The 16,875-nt window shown below is 45.1% G+C and overlaps 1 protein-coding gene and 1 long non-coding RNA gene across 2 annotated transcripts; one reads left to right on the forward strand and one right to left on the reverse strand.

Moving 5' to 3' along the window:
- Positions 1 to 268: 268 nt before the first annotated feature.
- Positions 269 to 8,893, forward strand: LOC135828417 (uncharacterized). The gene is made up of 3 exons (XR_010555661.1): positions 269 to 653; positions 3,047 to 3,121; positions 7,687 to 8,893. It is a non-coding gene; the product is annotated as an uncharacterized LOC135828417 (long non-coding RNA).
- Positions 8,894 to 9,200: 307 nt separating this feature from the next.
- Positions 9,201 to 13,860, reverse strand: LOC135828365 (THAP domain-containing protein 2-like). Its single transcript, XM_065340819.1, has 3 exons — positions 13,517 to 13,860; positions 10,510 to 10,662; positions 9,201 to 9,993 (listed from the first exon to the last, which is right to left on the reverse strand). Exons 1-3 carry the CDS (start codon positions 13,627 to 13,629, stop codon positions 9,876 to 9,878), a joined length of 384 nt encoding a protein of 127 aa, XP_065196891.1. The 5' UTR covers positions 13,630 to 13,860; the 3' UTR covers positions 9,201 to 9,875.
- Positions 13,861 to 16,875: the final 3,015 nt, after the last annotated feature.

The raw sequence follows: 16,875 nt of genomic DNA on the forward strand, positions 1-16,875 counted from the left end.
TAGTATGCTGTAGCTGCCGCTAGCCGCTGACTCATTGTTGTTCTCATTTGCATGTATGACTGCCCACAGTCATAGTTTAGAGGTGCTTTTCTTCCTCGGCGTAGAACTGTTCGAGGGATGCTCTGATAGGTCACTGCTTCCATGGCTTACGACTATTATCCTCTTCCTTTTTGTTTTCAGACCTATTTTACCCTCAGACCTGTGGTTGCTTTGGGCAGTGTGTGCTGACAAGTGACAGCGTTGTGCAGAAAAGGGGGGGGGGGGGGAATTAGTCAAGAAGCATCACTTTGACTGGAGAGCGCACAGCTTAGTTTCGTTTTAGTTCGTAAGGAGAATGTTGTTCTCTTCGTCTTCAAGACGCTTCTCTCTCGCTGTTAGTTGTTAGCCAGAGTTCAGAGTTCTGCTGCCGAGTAAGATATACTCTCCTTCGGTGTTAGCCTGTGGCCAGGAAGCCATGATCAGCGCCTCTGTTACTTCTATCGCGGCGATCGTTGATTTCTTTGGTTCTGAGGCCAAACAAATTCGCCGTGGAGAGAACTCCTACGCATCGGACCGTGTAGAGAGTTTTGTGTACATGTATGATGGGACACTCAACTAGATACATCTCCGCAAAGGTGAAGGCTAGTACGAAGGACAGATCTTACGATGTTCAGGTAAGTGAACCTGCTCATCCGTTGATGTTACTGATTACATTTTGTAAATTGATTTAGTTCTAAAAAATATTTGTTCGTGCGCTACTAGTGTTTGTTCTTACTTGGCTCTAGTTGCTTTGTACCCAGCAAACTAGTGAGGCTTACTACTGTTGCAATGCTCGACTTGGGAAAAACTCACGGGTAAATAAATTCAGGGCTCACAGTTGCGTAGAAAAGCGTCGATTAGATGGGGGCGGTGCACGTGCTCCAAAATGCCAGCTTGGCCAATCAGCAGTCAGCATTTCGTCGGATTTTTGCTCGAAGTAGGGGGTGTTTGAAGGAGTTAGCAGCACTTCAGCCAGGTTCTACGAAGCTGGGACTTGGCCCAGGCACAGATGACAGGTGTTCCAAAAGATTTACCGAAACAAATTTTCATTGCTCACACGGGTATGCCAGAGCATATGCGTAAACTTCGTGAGTTAACCCTTTGTGTACCAGGCATCTAATGTATGCGCGGGGTACTCATCGGTAATGATGGACCTATAGCATAAAACTAAGACACATTTTGTCTATGCAAGTTATGTTTTTCTGAATCTGTTGGTATCAATGTGTCCAGGTAAGAACATATTTTGACCGAGCACACAACTACAGATACAGGCCATACCTGGAATACCTATTTCTGAGTCAATTGTCCATATTCCTGACAATTTAGATCCGTGTACTCGGAATCGTGAATATACTTGCTGACATTGCCCCTCTTCACACAGAGCAACAGGAGACCACTGCACTAGTGTATAGCCGCCAGTTGCATGCTTCAACAATAGCGAAAGGACGGAAAAGAGCCATATTGCGTGAATACCAGATGCCAAACAATCGCATCAAAATTTCAAATTCTTGAAATTGTGTCAGATTTGAATATGTACTTTTCACTTATCTACTTGCGTCCAGCGAGGGTATTGGCGATTGAGAAGACCAGGAATAGTCGATGGGTGGGGAAATTCACCTGCCTTGATTATTTCAGGCCATCGCTGCGCTCCCTCTCGCTGCTGCTTGGAGAGCGAATACGGCAATGGCTTCAGCGATGGAAATTCTCATTTTCGATTCAGATCCTGAGATTATATCGCTACTACAACTCTCTCCTGGCGTTCACCATCACTAGTAGACATCGACAACAGCTAGAGCAAGCTATATTCCAGATACAAGCAGCGTAACCGAACGAAAACACGATCGAAATTGCTAAAATATATCGCAGAGCGCTGAAATTGCAAAGCGCACTTTTCGCCGCGATCGTTCTCCATACTTTCAAATGGCAACCTACCCACATCATACATCAAAATTTGCAGTGGGATCTCAGCTGCCCAGCGCAAAAAAACGCGAGTCGATCGGAGCAAGGACGCCGCCGAACGGCGCGGCGCAGTGCGGTGCGTCGAACCGTAACGTACGTTACGGTTCGAGATGGGGCTGGTACACAAAGGGTTAAAGTACAGCATTCGAAAGGAGTATCCAAAAACGTCTCGGTAAATTTCTTTGCCAGGGTCTCCTGAAAATTTTGAGCCATAGATTGTCCAAATCGACCAAGGGGGAGATGCTCTGTACTGATTTTAGTAACCCCGAGTCCCAGCGGCGCGCAACCGCTTGCGCGAAAATGTGTGAAGATCAAACAACAAGAAAAACGCATGCATGCAGCAGAACAGCAACGCGTGCCGTCGAAGAGAAAATCATTGTGCACAGATTGTTCAGTGTTCTCTCCTCAGTTTGCCCGCGGCGTTGGTTGCTGTGCTTTCATTCTCGCTGGAGTTCTTGTGGCAGCGCATTTCGCCATCATGGAGGAACTGGCACCCTGGGAAACCTGGTCTTCAGTGGCCCTCGACAAACGCCCGGTGGATTTGCTGGTCCCGTTCACCTCCATCCGATCACCAGATCCGTGTGGTATCATCATGTTCTCGGCGTTACCTGCCTGGCGAGCTCTGACTCGTTTGTTTGTCTTCTTACCTGTGGAATCATCACGATCGCTCGTTGTAGGATCAGCTTTTGGTCGAACATGGCATGTTGTTTTTACTGGGACTAGCACAGGTTGCGTTTCGCCTTCTCCTCCAAAATATCGCGAACATCGGCTCTAAAACTACGAGAACAGTACGAGTACAACTCTGGTTCTTTCTCTTTTCTGTTCTGTTTTGGATGCGTGGGATGTACACGATCGGTACTCTCCCGGGGTCACGCGACTCACGTGCACCAAACCCGCCCTCGCACGACGCTTTTGTCGATCCTGCATGCCTACTGTGAGCCCTGAAATTCTCGATGCACCAGAGCATAAAATAATATTTTGTAGCTCTGTAAAAGTTATTTGGTGTGTATCCAGATTTTGTAGCTGAGTAAAACGTGTTTTGCGTGTATCCATCTGTTTTTTTTTGCAGATTACTTTAGGAGATGTGTCCGTCCAATCTTCCCAAAGACAAGGAGCGCAGGGCGTAGTGGATTCGTATGTGCAGGTAAGAATTTGAAATTATTTGGAAAGTGAGAACTGTGGAGTTGTCAAGCTAGTGGAAGCGCGCATACATGTAATGAGATTCAGAGTCAAAATTGGGCAGTTATTTTTGAGAAGAGTTGCCTGATCTTGATTTTATGTCCAGCGTTGTAGCGTCTGTGTACTTCAAACGTAATCGTTTCTATTTGATAGGAGGCATACAAATCTTCGTTCTCCACAATTTATAAAAAACTTGACAGTAGAACTCTGCTACTTCCCCCTAGTCCTAGGTTATATAGTCGGTGAGGCAAGTCTCAGAAACGGCTCAGAAAAGAAGATGCCTTCCACAGCTGTCGGCTCGAAAACCTCCGAGGTCGATACGAGCTAGAATAATGGAGCTGGAAGGACTCGAACCGACCGAGTCTCCTTTTTGGGGGGGGTTGCCGACCGGAAACAAGCCTATTTTTTGTTCTGGCCTTAGGAGAGAAGGAAATAATAAAAGAACCATAACACGATAATTCCAAAGCACAAAGTATATTTTAGTATAGCTACAAAGACAATTAGTTAATTGCACAGTAAGCATTTCATATACATGTATGTCGACATGTATGTGTAAAATGTTGTACGATTATCGCAAGGCACACAACGAAAGGGAAAGCGAGGATTCGTTCAGAACTGTTTTCTTGTTACAATCATCAGTGAATCTACGTAACAATGGAATGGGGACTACTTGAAACTAATCTTATATGGACAAATAAAAGTGAAAGAACGGGAAAAGGATTTAACTCGGATGGTGAGCCAAGGATTAAAATTATTAAAAAAAGAGGACCAAAAATTTACAAGACTTAGTTATCCGTTTTGTGCTAATTGTTGCACATTTTTGACTCAACAGTATTCTGCTTATAACCGTTAGTTAGTGTTGGACAAAACGAATAACTTGTAAACTTTTGGTCCTCTTTTTTAATTTTCAGGGGAAAAGGAGCGAAACGAAAAAGGTGATTACAGTCAACTTAAGATATAACGACACTCGGCGGCGGAGCATCAGAAAAGTGTCCTTATTCGCGAAGAGTCGTTATATCCGAAGTCTCAATATAAGTGTCACAGTTGGATGGGACTTTGCTCTAAGCATGAAAACTATGTCGTTATTCGCGAATTGTCGTTATACCCGCAGTCGTTATTAGCGAAGTTGACTGTATACTGCATCTATTCAGTGGGGGGGGGGGGCAAGCTAAGCAGGTATAACATTTTACACATACATGTCGACATATAGGAAATGCTTACTGTGCAATTAGTTGTCTTTGTAGCTATACTATAACTGCTGTCTCCGAAACGCTTGTTCACAAAGTATGTACTATATATAATTCAAATGGGTGCATGTATGTGTAAGCATGCAGTGAAGAACACACAGAGAAAACATGCAGTAATGTGTAGGGATGCCGAGCAAGGAAGGAGCGCGATTAACACTGGTTAAAATTGTAATTAATTCTGTTCAGAGCCAGTATAAAGGCAAAAGCCGCACTGTGGAGGCGAATATCACTGGGAAGGGCATTCCAAAGTGTGCTTCCCACAAATGTCAATGACTGACGACCGGAAGGTCCAGAAAGGAAAGGCACTTGCAGTAGCCGCTGTTCCTGTCCTCGAGTAATTCGGCGATCATCCCGGGATTGGCCGTGAACTGAAAGTAGGTGCAGAAAAGAGGACTTGCATGATCATGCAGGCAACGGAAAACAAAAAACAAAACCTTGTAGTGAAAAATGTGAGTTAGAGATCGAATAGATAAGCTCACGAGGAGGGGGGCTATGGATGCACGGCTGGAAAGTCGGAAAATTGCACGAATTCCGGATTTGCTGGATTCGATTTAACGACTCCGCAGCTGCTATATCAACGACGGGAAGAATGCATTGGATGCGTACGTTAGTTGTGCTTGCTTAATGCCAATGTACCGAAGTCTGCGGGTTCTTATGGGCAGAGATCGCCCATGGCGCCATAGCTGGCTGATGGCGACTGATGCCTTCTGCACAACACTAAGAGACATGTGGCTGCCAGGATAGCTGGTCATCAATGGTTACGCCAAGATATTTGGCAGTGGAGGTAACAGTTAAGGCTTGATCCTTACATTTAACGACTGGTATGTTGCCAGTGAGTCCCCGAGGTTGAATTACCATGACTTGGGTTGAATTACCATGACTTGGGTTGAATTACCATGACTTGGGTTGAATTACCATGACTTGGGTTTTGCCGGTATTCAACAGAAGCCCAATTTCGGAGAGCCAGTCGGACAGACGTGTCACAGCCGTAGTCAAAGTCTTGCAAACAGTGTCCAGATCTGAATCAGAAAAATCTAGGATGATGTCGTCCGCGAACTCCTGATAAACAACAATGCAAGGTATGACGTCGGAAATGTCACTCGTGTAAAGGACAAAGAGAAGCGGCCGAAGAACACTGCCTTGGGGCACACCTCTTGAGCATGGGACTGCATCAGAGAGAGCCTCACACAACTTGACACGCTGAGAACGACCAGACAGATAGCTAGCCAACCATAACAATACTCTGCCATTGACTCCCAGGGTGAATAATTTATCAATCAGACGTTGATGTTGGACACGGTCAAACGCTTTTGACATGTCAACCATCACAATGCCCGTGTATTTACGTTCTTGTTGGGCCATCAGCCAACGGTTGGCGGCTAGAACTAATGCATCTTCGGTAGAGTGCATTTTCCTGTAGGCAACCTGACTGCTAGGTAATATGCTATGTTGCGTGAGGTACGGTGTTACCAGTCGGGGGTTTGCGTGGATGTAGCCAGTTGAACCGCGATCAGAATACGGTGTAGGTGGTGAATGCGGTGTGGGTGGTGTTGACAGCAATGAGGCAGGCGGTGACAGCGATGATGGCGAATGCGATGCCTGCAATGCCTGCAGAGAGGACGTTGGCTGCTGTACCGGCGTGCTGGCGCTTGTAGCGTCCTCCATCATCATCATCATCATCATCATCAATCTCTCTCTTTCTCTTTCTCTCTCCCTCTCACATCTACAGTTTTCTTGGTCTGAGTTTTCTGATTTGCATTGGGAAAACAAAGCACTTTTCACCACTTTTTCTTAGCTTCCGCCAGCATTGCCCAACGTGATGGAGCAGGGGATCGCGATCCGAACCTGTACGGCAGTTTACGAATGCGGTGTGGGTGGTGTTGACAGCAATGAAGCAGGCGGTGACAGCGATGATGGCGGATGCGATGCCTGCAGAGAGGGCTTTGGCTGCTGTACCGGTGTGCTGGCGCTTGCAGCTTCCTCCATAATCATCAATCTCTCTCTCTCTCTCTCACATCTACAGTTTTCTTGGTCTGAGTTTTCTGATTCGCATTTTGGGAAAACAAAGCACTTTTCACCACTTCTTCTTAGCTTCCGCCAGCATTGCCCAACGTGATGGAGCAGGGGATCACGATCCGAACATGTACGGCAATTTACGAATGCGGTGTGGGTGGTGTTGACAGCAATGAAGCAGGCGGTGACAGCGATGATGGCGGATGCGATGCCTGCAGAGAGGACTTTGGCTGCTGTACCGGCGTGCTGGTGCTTGTAGCTTCCTCCATAATCATCAATCTCTCTCTCTCTACCTCTCACATCTACAGTTTTCTTGGTCTGAGTTTTCTCATTTGTATTTTGGGAAAACAAAGCACTTTTCACCACTTTTTCTTAGCTTCCGCCAGCATTGCCCAACGTGATGGAGCAGGGGATCGCGATCCGAACATGTACGGCAGTTTACGAATGCGGTGTGGGTGGTGTTGACAGCAATGAGGCAGGCGGTGACAGCGATGATGGCGGATGCGATGCCTGCAGAGAGGACTTTGGCTGCTGTACCGGCGTGCTGGTGCTTGTAGCTTCCTCCATAATCATCAATCTCTCTCTCTCTACCTCTCACATCTACAGTTTTCTTGGTCTGAGTTTTCTCATTTGTATTTTGGGAAAACAAAGCACTTTTCACCACGATTTCTTAGCTTCCGCCAGCATTGCCCAACGTGATGGAGCAGGGTGTGATGAGTCAGGGGTTTGCGTTGATGTAGCCAGTTGAACCGCGATCAGAATACGGTGTGGGTGGTGTTGACAGCAATGAGGCAGGCGGTGACAGCGATGATGGCGGATGCGATGCCTGCGATGCCTGCAGAGAGGACTTTGGCTGCTGTACCGGCGTGCTGGTGCTTGTAGCTTCCTCCATCATCATCAATCTCTCTCTCTCCCTCTCTCCCTCTCACATCTACAGTTTTCTTGGTCTGAGTTTTCTGATTCGCATTTTGGGAAAACAAAGCACTTTTCACCACTTTTTCTTAGCTTCCGCCAGCATTGCCCAACGTGATGGAGCAGGGGATCTCAATCCAAATATGTACGGCAGTTTACGAAGAATACGCGCGACACGGCTGGGCATGTTAGAGACGGGATTCGAAACACACAGGCACGTGCGATACAGTCGAGCATGTTAGAGAGAGATGGGCTTGTAGGCACTGCTAGTCAATACCTGAACACAATCATGTTACTGGACAACTACTTGTTGCACTGATTTGTGTATGTGTGTACTGTGCTTTTCTTGCTGGTGCAGGAAAAGAAAGCAGACGGCAGCTGATGAACCGCGTCTATACTATAGCCATGATGATCCAGTGCCTTGTGATGTAGATGTAGATCCTCAGCCTGAACCTGTAAGACAAGCAAGTAAACCTCCTACTCCCTCTGCTGTTCAGTAGCATAGATATTTGGCCATTGACAACGTGCTCCAGTCGTCCAAATGCACAAACCTAAGGGAGAGGTGCACGAGACTAGAGAAGAAGCTGACAAAGGATGCCAGGTAGTTTTCATTTTGACGAGATTTCTGACAATGAGTACCTTGTGCAACGTTATACTGGCCTACCTTCACCTGGGCATTTCTCTACGCTTCTGGATGTTTGTCAGCGCTTCGTACCATTTCGCTACCACAGTGGATGGCAGGTGAAAGTCCTCAGCCACACCGACTAGCTGTTCCTGACGTTGATGAAGCTGTACTGCGGCTTCTCCAATATTGATCTCGGAGTACCGTTTGCTGTATCCGACAACACCATCAGCAATGTGACGCACACCTGGATCTTCTTGCTCCATGAGGTAGTCGCATGAGACATGTCATGGATCCAGAATTCCACCGCTGGACATGGCCCAGGAGAGCATGCCAGCTTGTTTCACAGATCGACGATTACGTGACTTGGTTGCCTGGTCACCGAGCGAGACTCTTATCATAAAGAGTTGAGCGAGATAAGGCTTGACAAGACAACATAGACAAGCTAGTCTCTTTCAGTAAGCAGCACTTCTTGCCATCACTACTTTAGATATATCTTTCTTTGGAGGTCTTTTATTATTCCTACAAACAGAGACAGTGATGCTGCCGTTTCTCTCCTTCTTTCTCTGCATTTTATGTAAGCTGAGCTCTGCTGTAACACTCTGCACGTGTCGGTATCCCGATGTGCCGTTTCATCGAGGGGGAGGCAGTCTCCTCGTCAGTGTCTGTGGGTGTGTGGTGCTGTATATGCAGAGTTGTGTACGTGTGCTTCTCTCGTGACGGGCATAGTGCATGGTGGTGTGGCGTACTTGTGCGTGGCCTTTAATCGTTTCAATACATGCGAGAAGGCATGCTGTGTGGATATGGTTGCCTTGCTGTGCGCCATTATTCCAATGTTTTTGTTCTCATCGAGCCTTTGTTGGATGATGTATTTCTGCAGAGGAGTTTACAACACCACCTATACGTGCCCGAGTGTGATCCCAAATGATGTAACCTATATTCACTGGATTGTGTTCAGAGTTGTGGAGTTCTTTTGTCTTGGCCATGAGACAGTTTCAAACTGAATCATCTGTGTTTCTTCAATGTAGCAATGACATGCACCTGTCAGAAGAGGAAATGGTACCATGCGTTCAGCAGCAAAGCAAAGTCAATTTACTAGGGCCGGGGGCGGTAGTAGTAGGCAGTAATAATTTCAATACCCAGCACTGTATCACGCAAACATGTATTTAAAAGCACGCCCAAAAACCGCAACATTTTCGTACTAAATGGTCGTGAAGTAGAAATGGTATTGCCTTCTCCCCCTGGCCCCTGTCACACAACAGCTCAAACAACTTGGTGGAGTTTCTGACTTCTTATACAAACGGAAAGGGCACAGAAGGAGAAAGACGAAAAGACGAAAAGACTAGACAGAAAACGACGACGGGAAAAGACTCCAAGAAAATAACAAGAACAAGCAGTAATATTGCGACGACAAATCGAGACGACCAATCAGGGACTAATACGTACAGAACACATGACCAAGACCAAGACAACCAGACCACGGACGAATCACACACGACTCTCATTCCCAGACCAAACTAGCACTGCGCATGTACAGCATTCACTTGACAGTCACTCTCACACAGACGGAAGCGCATCCTCACACTCTGACAACGCGTACTCTTGCATGCACCACATACCATAAACGTCACACATCACACCATACTCGCGCGTACACCTAGACCATACATGTATATGACACCAGACATTGGACTCCACCAGACAAGAACCAAATACAACGACATGCGTAAATCATAGTTGTAACATAAATTTGCAACAGTCGGGTTGCCATTGAATGCTGTGCAGCATGAGCCATGAGTGTGCTGATGACAAGCGAGAGAAACCAAAATTAATTTATTCTTCAGGCGGCAGCATCCAAAAAAAGTGGCATAGGTATGAGCAAACAGCATGACCGCGGTCGATACATCGATTTCAAGAGACTGAGGTCAGATGTCGGACTTGGTAGCATCATCCGTAGGGGGTGACGGTGCATCTGTAGCTGGCAGTGCCGCCGTACGTTCTGAAATTGGAGTCTGCTCGACATCATCTTCCACAACCTTGCGACTTTAGATTGAAACACAGGAGGAGAAGAGAAAATTACTCAGTACATTGAGATATTCTCCACATCCTAATCCACGATACAGTGCCAAGCTCACAACATATATACTGATTACTAGAAGTAAGTATCCTGAACACACGTTGTTGAACAATCGACGAGGAGCCAATAGTCGTAAAACGGCAATAAATAAGATAAATTGTGCACTCATAACAACAGCAAAAAAATGAAGAAAGTCAAGTTCCATAACGTTTTCTTGTGACTGTCATCAGTGGAACGCCGTCACATAAAAATGTAATAACTAAAACACACACTTATATACATGTAGCTAATAATTATGGTTTCAGGTAGAAATATAGCAGCCAGCAAGTACAAAAAGCGAAGTTTGCACCTTTGCAATGTGTGAATATAGTGTATGTGAGAAACGTTATGGAACTTGACTTTCATTTTTTCCTGTTGTTATGAGTGCACAATTTATCTTATTTATTGCCATTTTACACATTGTTGAATTCATCAAAACTTACAATTTTCTTCTTGCTGACTTTCTTCCTTGGTCAGGAAAATCGAAGAGCTTGTCAACCTTTATTGGAAATATGGTAGGGCCATTCCCCTTCACTCCATCCTTGAAATGGCAACTGCAGAGGCGATCGAATTTACCCGCCAGTCTATCCTTCCGCCTGCACACCACAACACAGTCACAACACCAGTATTTACGATACTGATAGGCTGTCTGATTATTTTATTTTTATAAAACTCAAACGATACTGTAAAGAAAGACATTTTCGCTAGAGATTATATTTCGCTATTTTCGCGACCATCGCACATTCGCAAAATTAATATAAATCGTCGCACACTGCTCTGTACATTGACTGTAGACAGCACAAGATCCAAATGAAGAGATAAAATCGCAAAGGTTTCTCGTCGTGAACGAGCACAATTCTTGAAAACGCGGACTTTGCACACCGCAAAAACATTATCGCTTTACAGTAAGTGATGAGACGCATTCGCCAAAAACTACAAAACCCTTCACACCACTTACAACAGAAAGAACTCATCATGCTGCTACGAAACAAGCGGCCACTGACAGTCATCAAATCCCCACTATCTCGGTGAGTCCGTCAATCATTAGGCCTTAGGGACCTTTCGCACCACGCGTACGGATACGAAACGAATGCTGATTCGTCACCTGGGTTCGAGGATTCGTCAGAGCATCGGCGGCTAATGCTCGTTTTTTCACAGTATAATGCTTTTGGCAGTGCTCGATATTTCACGGCATAATGCCTGTTATAATGCTCCATTCACACTATAATGCTAGAGTGATATGTACATTTTCGAGCTATCTTGGGCAAATATGCACATGGAAAAGAAATGTATCCACAATTGGCTCATACTGAGATAAGGAAGTGTAATTGTATATGCATGACCACACTAGACAGATACATCATACATGTACCTGCTGCAAGAGTGTCGGTACACTGTCTGTACAAGCCTCTTGTCATGTGAAAAGACGTGTAAAAAGTCTTGTATTGTACCAAAATAGAACTGATAATGCTTTCTCCAGCCAAAAACATGCCACCTAATGCCGAGCACTGCTACTTCTTCAAAACACCCATATAATGCTAGTTATAATGCTAGCATTAGCCGCCGATGCCTACTCAGAGTCCCTGCGGAGAGCTCGTTTTCTAGGATGGAACCCCCCTCTTCATTCGTGGCGCACTCCGAATCCGGCAGGTACACATTTATTTGGCCAGCTACACATGTTTTGCCAGGTACTAGGTACACATTTTTTCCCTTGATTCCATGATCCATGCACGTGTGTGTGTACCCGGTACCCGTAGATTCTGCGCCAAGCTACTGCCGTACTGGCCGTATAGGGATTGAAAGTGATAACGACGTCAAAAACGGCCTGGGAGTAGTAAGTTGACATCAGATTTCTATTTTGGATCCACTAAGGTGTGACTTTGATAGTATGTGGGTGCATAGCAACCCACTCATGTCGTATGCATGTGTGACTTTTACTTCGCCACCAGGTGTCACCCCACCCAAATCAGTCAGTTTCACTGGCTACATCACCTTGCTGTGAGTAAGACCGCTTGAAATGTGCTTGTGTAGTATCCCTGCCTTGCTAGTACTGAACTGTAGCTGACTATTACAATCTACATCTACTGACCTCTAATCATGTCACATGTAGGCCCCCGTGTAATATGCCGGCATTTTTTGGAGCATTTTCGGTACAATCCGCGAACCCAGCACTTTGGGCTCCTGATGCAGCATTTTGGGGGAAACGGAGCCCTTGGCCGTTGTGTATCAAAATTGAGAGAAGAAAAACTTCCCAAACAAGAACGTCACTTCCGTATTCCGTGGGTTAGCTTCTTGTTGAGTAGTTTATGAATTGAAAATAATGGTTTTGACCAGGGTGTCGTAAAATACGGGTATTTTCTGACTCCCTGGTTTTGAGTCTTTTGACGGCGTGTGCTGAGGATTACAAAAAAGTGAGCATTTTCCGAGCATTTTCGGCAAGGTTTACGAGAATTTCCCAAAAGCATTTTCGGCAAAGTTTCGGGCATATTACACCAGTCACATACATGTACACGTACACGTACAGCATGACTCTTGTCACTCCTTTGCTGACAAGCCTGCAAAGCTATCACTTCTCACCATTAATATATTTTGTGTTTCTCTTGCGCCTGCTGGATTGCATACTGCAAGTCATATCTTTGCTAGTTTAGATCATCACACCTGTATGTACATGTAGAACTAACACCCACATGTTGTACTGTACCTCCCTGACCCTGACTAGACTGAGGTCATGCGGACAGTCATGACACTTTCTAGATCCTGTTTGCAGCCATTTGCTAATGCCCTCCCTGGCCTCTGTTCTCCCCCAAAGTTCCGTTTGCTTCTTTCATCCTTATACATTTAGACACGGTTGCTATGCCTTCCCAAGTTCTCTTTGGACTAACACAACAGACTTCTGCCCTTTTTCATGACTCATGGCTCATGCAGACTCTATGATGATCTCCTTCCTTTTCGCCCTATAAAAGCTGCCATGCTTTACTCATTTCTTCAGAACAGAACAGAATAGAGCAGAAGAGAAGAGAGTCTCTCCAGGCAGATTGAGCCGGAGCAGTTGTATACATAACTTCAGGCAGATTGAGCCGAAGAACATAATATTAGTCAGTCTTCTTGTGTGTGCCTCCTGATACCACTCGGCTACCTATTTCACTTGGATCCATACAAAACTGGATCCAAGTGGGTCCAGTTTTTGAATTTTTGAAATTGTTGCTATGCGCTGTGACATAGCACTTTCGAGCCCTATTCGTAGTTGCCATGCACATTTGCATGACGACTTGCGAAAACTAAATCTGTTTTCAACGAAACGATTACGAACCGGATCAAGCTTTCGTTTCGCATTCGATTCGTAGCAAATGCGAAAGGTCCCTATTATCTAGACACAGCATACGAGCATCAGTGTTTCAAAATTCAAACTTCCTATAAATTACTCAAACTTCATAATTTTTGTTTACTTACCGACACATCTTTACCCAATGGGCTCGCTTCTCCTTGTCCACGGGAAAACGAAAATAGGAACACCTATCTCTCAAGTGCTGGTGATTACACTCAGCAGCAAAACACTGTACCATGGCTAATAGCGGGGTGCAAACCTCTTGATGACGAAAAGCAGAAAGATCTCCTTGCAAGCTTGAGCGCTCGGCAGCCAAAGCACCCAAGACTAGGTTACTTGTAGGACTCAAGCTTGCTTGGCGATGCCAACGCGGAAAAGCCTATAATAATACTAATAAAAAAAATTAATATTAACTGGTTTTGAGGGAATGAGACAAACGGGAAAAGTCTGAAGAAAAAATTGACTGTCACCACCAGGACTCGAACCAGATAAAAAAATAAATAATATTAAATAATTGAAAGGAAGAAGAAGCCGCACCTGGAATATGTACGTGGAATCGAATGGCCAAAAGTGGAAATATGTACAACATGTTGCACAAAAAAGTGTTCTGTACATGTGTGTAGACCGGAAGCGACCTTGACCTTCGCGAGCTTCATGGTCCAGCTTCGCTGTATTAGGGAGGTTTAGTTCCCACGTAACGGAAACGCGTACGTGGGTGATCCACGTAAAGTGGATGAAGGGCACCCACGTTGCAATGTTGTGTTTAGTCACACGGAACAAACAAAATCATGAAGCGAAAGGCCCAAACCTGGTCAAAGACGAAGCTACCCGGGCCTAAGCTTAAGAAGCTCATCCAGTATTTTGATTTCGTACTTCGGAAACTTCTTCAGCTGAGCACCCTCACAGCTTGCACAATGCACTCAATTCTGATTTTCACCCACGTTCTGGCGGAACGTGGGTGAGCCTCCATACACGGTATGTCGTGATTCAGAAAACGTCTGTACGTGGGTCACTGAGTATCACGTGATACACACACGTAAAGTACCCACGGATTACGTGGGACTAAACCTCCCTACTGTAGATCTACACTACACGTGTACTACAGTTGTGTAGTTGTACTTGTAACTTACTTGTACTTTTTTAGGTCTGTTTTTCGATTTTGACAGCATATTACCATGGTTACAAGGCGAGTCGCGCGTGCAGTGTGTAGTATTTCGTCCTGTCACCTGTGACTGTGTACTACGAGGTGATTAGGCATGGTTAATGACGTTTTTTCAGCCACTTCTGCAGTGCATTTCAAAACTATAGACGCGTAGTGTTTTGCAAAATTCGATGGGATTTATTTAAATATTTTTAGTTTTTTCTCCAGATTCCGTCTCTGCATCGCTTCACAATTCTGGCTATATACTTTGTTTTCGCTACAATTGAAGTTTATTTTTAGGCCAGGTTTTCCGGTTTTACATGTAATTTCTGTTTTGAAGGGTTTGACCAGTTTGTTTTAAGGGTTTGACCAGTTTGTTTAGGATTTTTGCTCCTGCTGAGACAGTGCTGCCAGACCATCGCGGGTGCATTTTTGTACGGGTCCTGGTAGCCTCGTGGTTTCGATCCGTGATTTCCAGTACAAGTGTGGGGCATTCGAATCCCATCACGCCTCCTGCCTTTTTTCTCTTCTTTTCTGCATGTTTTGGATCTTGTTGGGTGAAATACAGTAGAGATGATAATTATATTTTCTCTTTTTGATTTGATTTGAGCCTCCCTGTTCCCTTCGCCTGACACAACGAGTGACAGTGGTTTCACTCACGCCAGTTGCAAGGTGAGTTCGACGACGAGGATTTCGGATACTCAAGCGTCAATCAAAATCCAGCTCTTGTTCGAAGAAACAATGAACACGACTAATCATATCTTTCTCGGCATCACTGAGATTCTTACGGGCCTTGGAAGCCATTACAGTCAGGCACTCAGAAAATGCAAACAAGAAGAAGATTCATTTGAGACTTTCATTTCTTTTGAGACTTTCCCCACACCTTTTCATTTGCGACTTTGCGTGTTTTGCATCTTTTGTATTTCCCGCGGCGACGAAGAAAAACCTGAAAAACCTGAAAAACACATCTGAAAACCAGAAAACACTCATGCAAAACTCACGGCTGTCGTGCGCTACAGTACGTACGGCTCGTACGTATGAGTTCACGCGTATAGTTTTGAAATGGACTGTAGGCGCTAGCCTATAGGCAAGCTACGGCCAAATGAATTGTTGCAAGTGAAAGTGCTATCCTTCATGCCCGTTGTCTCAAAAAATGGGAATGATCCCACTTTGGGAAGTGTCTTGAATCATGTCCTACTTTCATAGTATTCTCAGGATTCGAATAATTGGTGTGTCATTTTTTAACAAATTTGTAAAATGGCATCACAAACTGGGATATTCGGTCATCAATGTTCTGAAGTTGATAGATATCACTTCGAGGATTGCTAGTGGATGAAAAATTAATCTGTCAACTGCATTGTATGCTGCGAAAGCCGTGTTTTTGTATTTGTAACTAGTGGCCGTGTCATACGGTAGAATTGGATAGGTAGCATTGCATTGCAGCCATGTTTTCGTTCTCTCAGAGTGTATTCCTTTACCTACTGTTCTTCATTCTTGTCTTTAGAGTTTAGTGATGGCAAGACGGCCTGACGTCGTCCAAAAGCCCTGCGGAAGCAACTCACTGCCCTCCTCGTCCATTCAGGGGATTATTTTACACATTTTACACCAAAATAATGGCAAAGCACCCACCACTAGTTATACCCACGTGGCAGGGAGAATTAAATTGTATTCACCAAATGTTCAATGTTGATCTACGATAAACTGGCTCTCATTTGCCACCACCCATGTTTCGAGACAGCCATCCGGAGCAGAGAAACAGGCAGAAGAAAAGCACATTTTACACATTTGTTAAAAATGCCAAATGTTAAAAAAATTGCCAAATCACTTCGTACCGGGGGGGGGGGGGGGGCTCTGCGCTGCATGCACTGCGCGTATAAGAAATTAAAAATTAAAAAGACGCAAAGTAATTGTAAATCGGTAATCTAAACGATTGCTCGATCGTTAGAGTTATCAAACGAGTACTCGATTACTAGTATTCGGTATAATCGTTTCAGCCCAACTAAAAAGTGTGCAACTCCTGATACCCGTGAAAACTTCCGGCCACAACGCCTGCACAAATACATACTCCTGACACCCGTACCCTTTCTATGGAGTATGGGGTTCGCCAACGGCAAAAACTCACATCACGTGGTGCAGTGTCCCAGTTGTACGTTTCCAGCCCGTTTCTAGCGAGCAGCGGAGTAATAATAAAAGTACTCCCTGGCAGAAACTCACTGCGCGTATGCAACTCGCCAGCATAATCATGGCAGATTTTCGGATTGCGCGCACGCTATCCTTAGTTAAAAAAAAAAAAAATCCTTAGTTGAACGTACAGTGCTGGCAACTGAAATCCGACCCCCCCCC

The sequence above is a fragment of the Sycon ciliatum genome, chromosome 12 (genome assembly GCF_964019385.1).
Source record: "Sycon ciliatum chromosome 12, ocSycCili1.1, whole genome shotgun sequence".
Lineage (NCBI taxonomy): Eukaryota > Metazoa > Porifera > Calcarea > Leucosolenida > Sycettidae > Sycon > Sycon ciliatum.

What these genes read in the sequence shown, in the direction of transcription:
- LOC135828365 (XM_065340819.1), bottom strand. Translation starts at nt 13,629, where the DNA reads ATGGTACAGTGTTTTGCTGCTGAGTGTAATCACCAGCACTTGAGAGAT. An exon ending in CATTGGGTAAAGATGTGTCG is followed by an intron (nt 10,663 to 13,516) that starts GTAAGTAAACAA and finishes TGTGGTGTGCAG; the next exon opens with GCGGAAGGATAGACTGGCGG. An exon ending in AAGTCAGCAAGAAGAAAATT is followed by an intron (nt 9,994 to 10,509) that starts GTAAGTTTTGAT and finishes TTCAATCTAAAG; the next exon opens with TCGCAAGGTTGTGGAAGATG.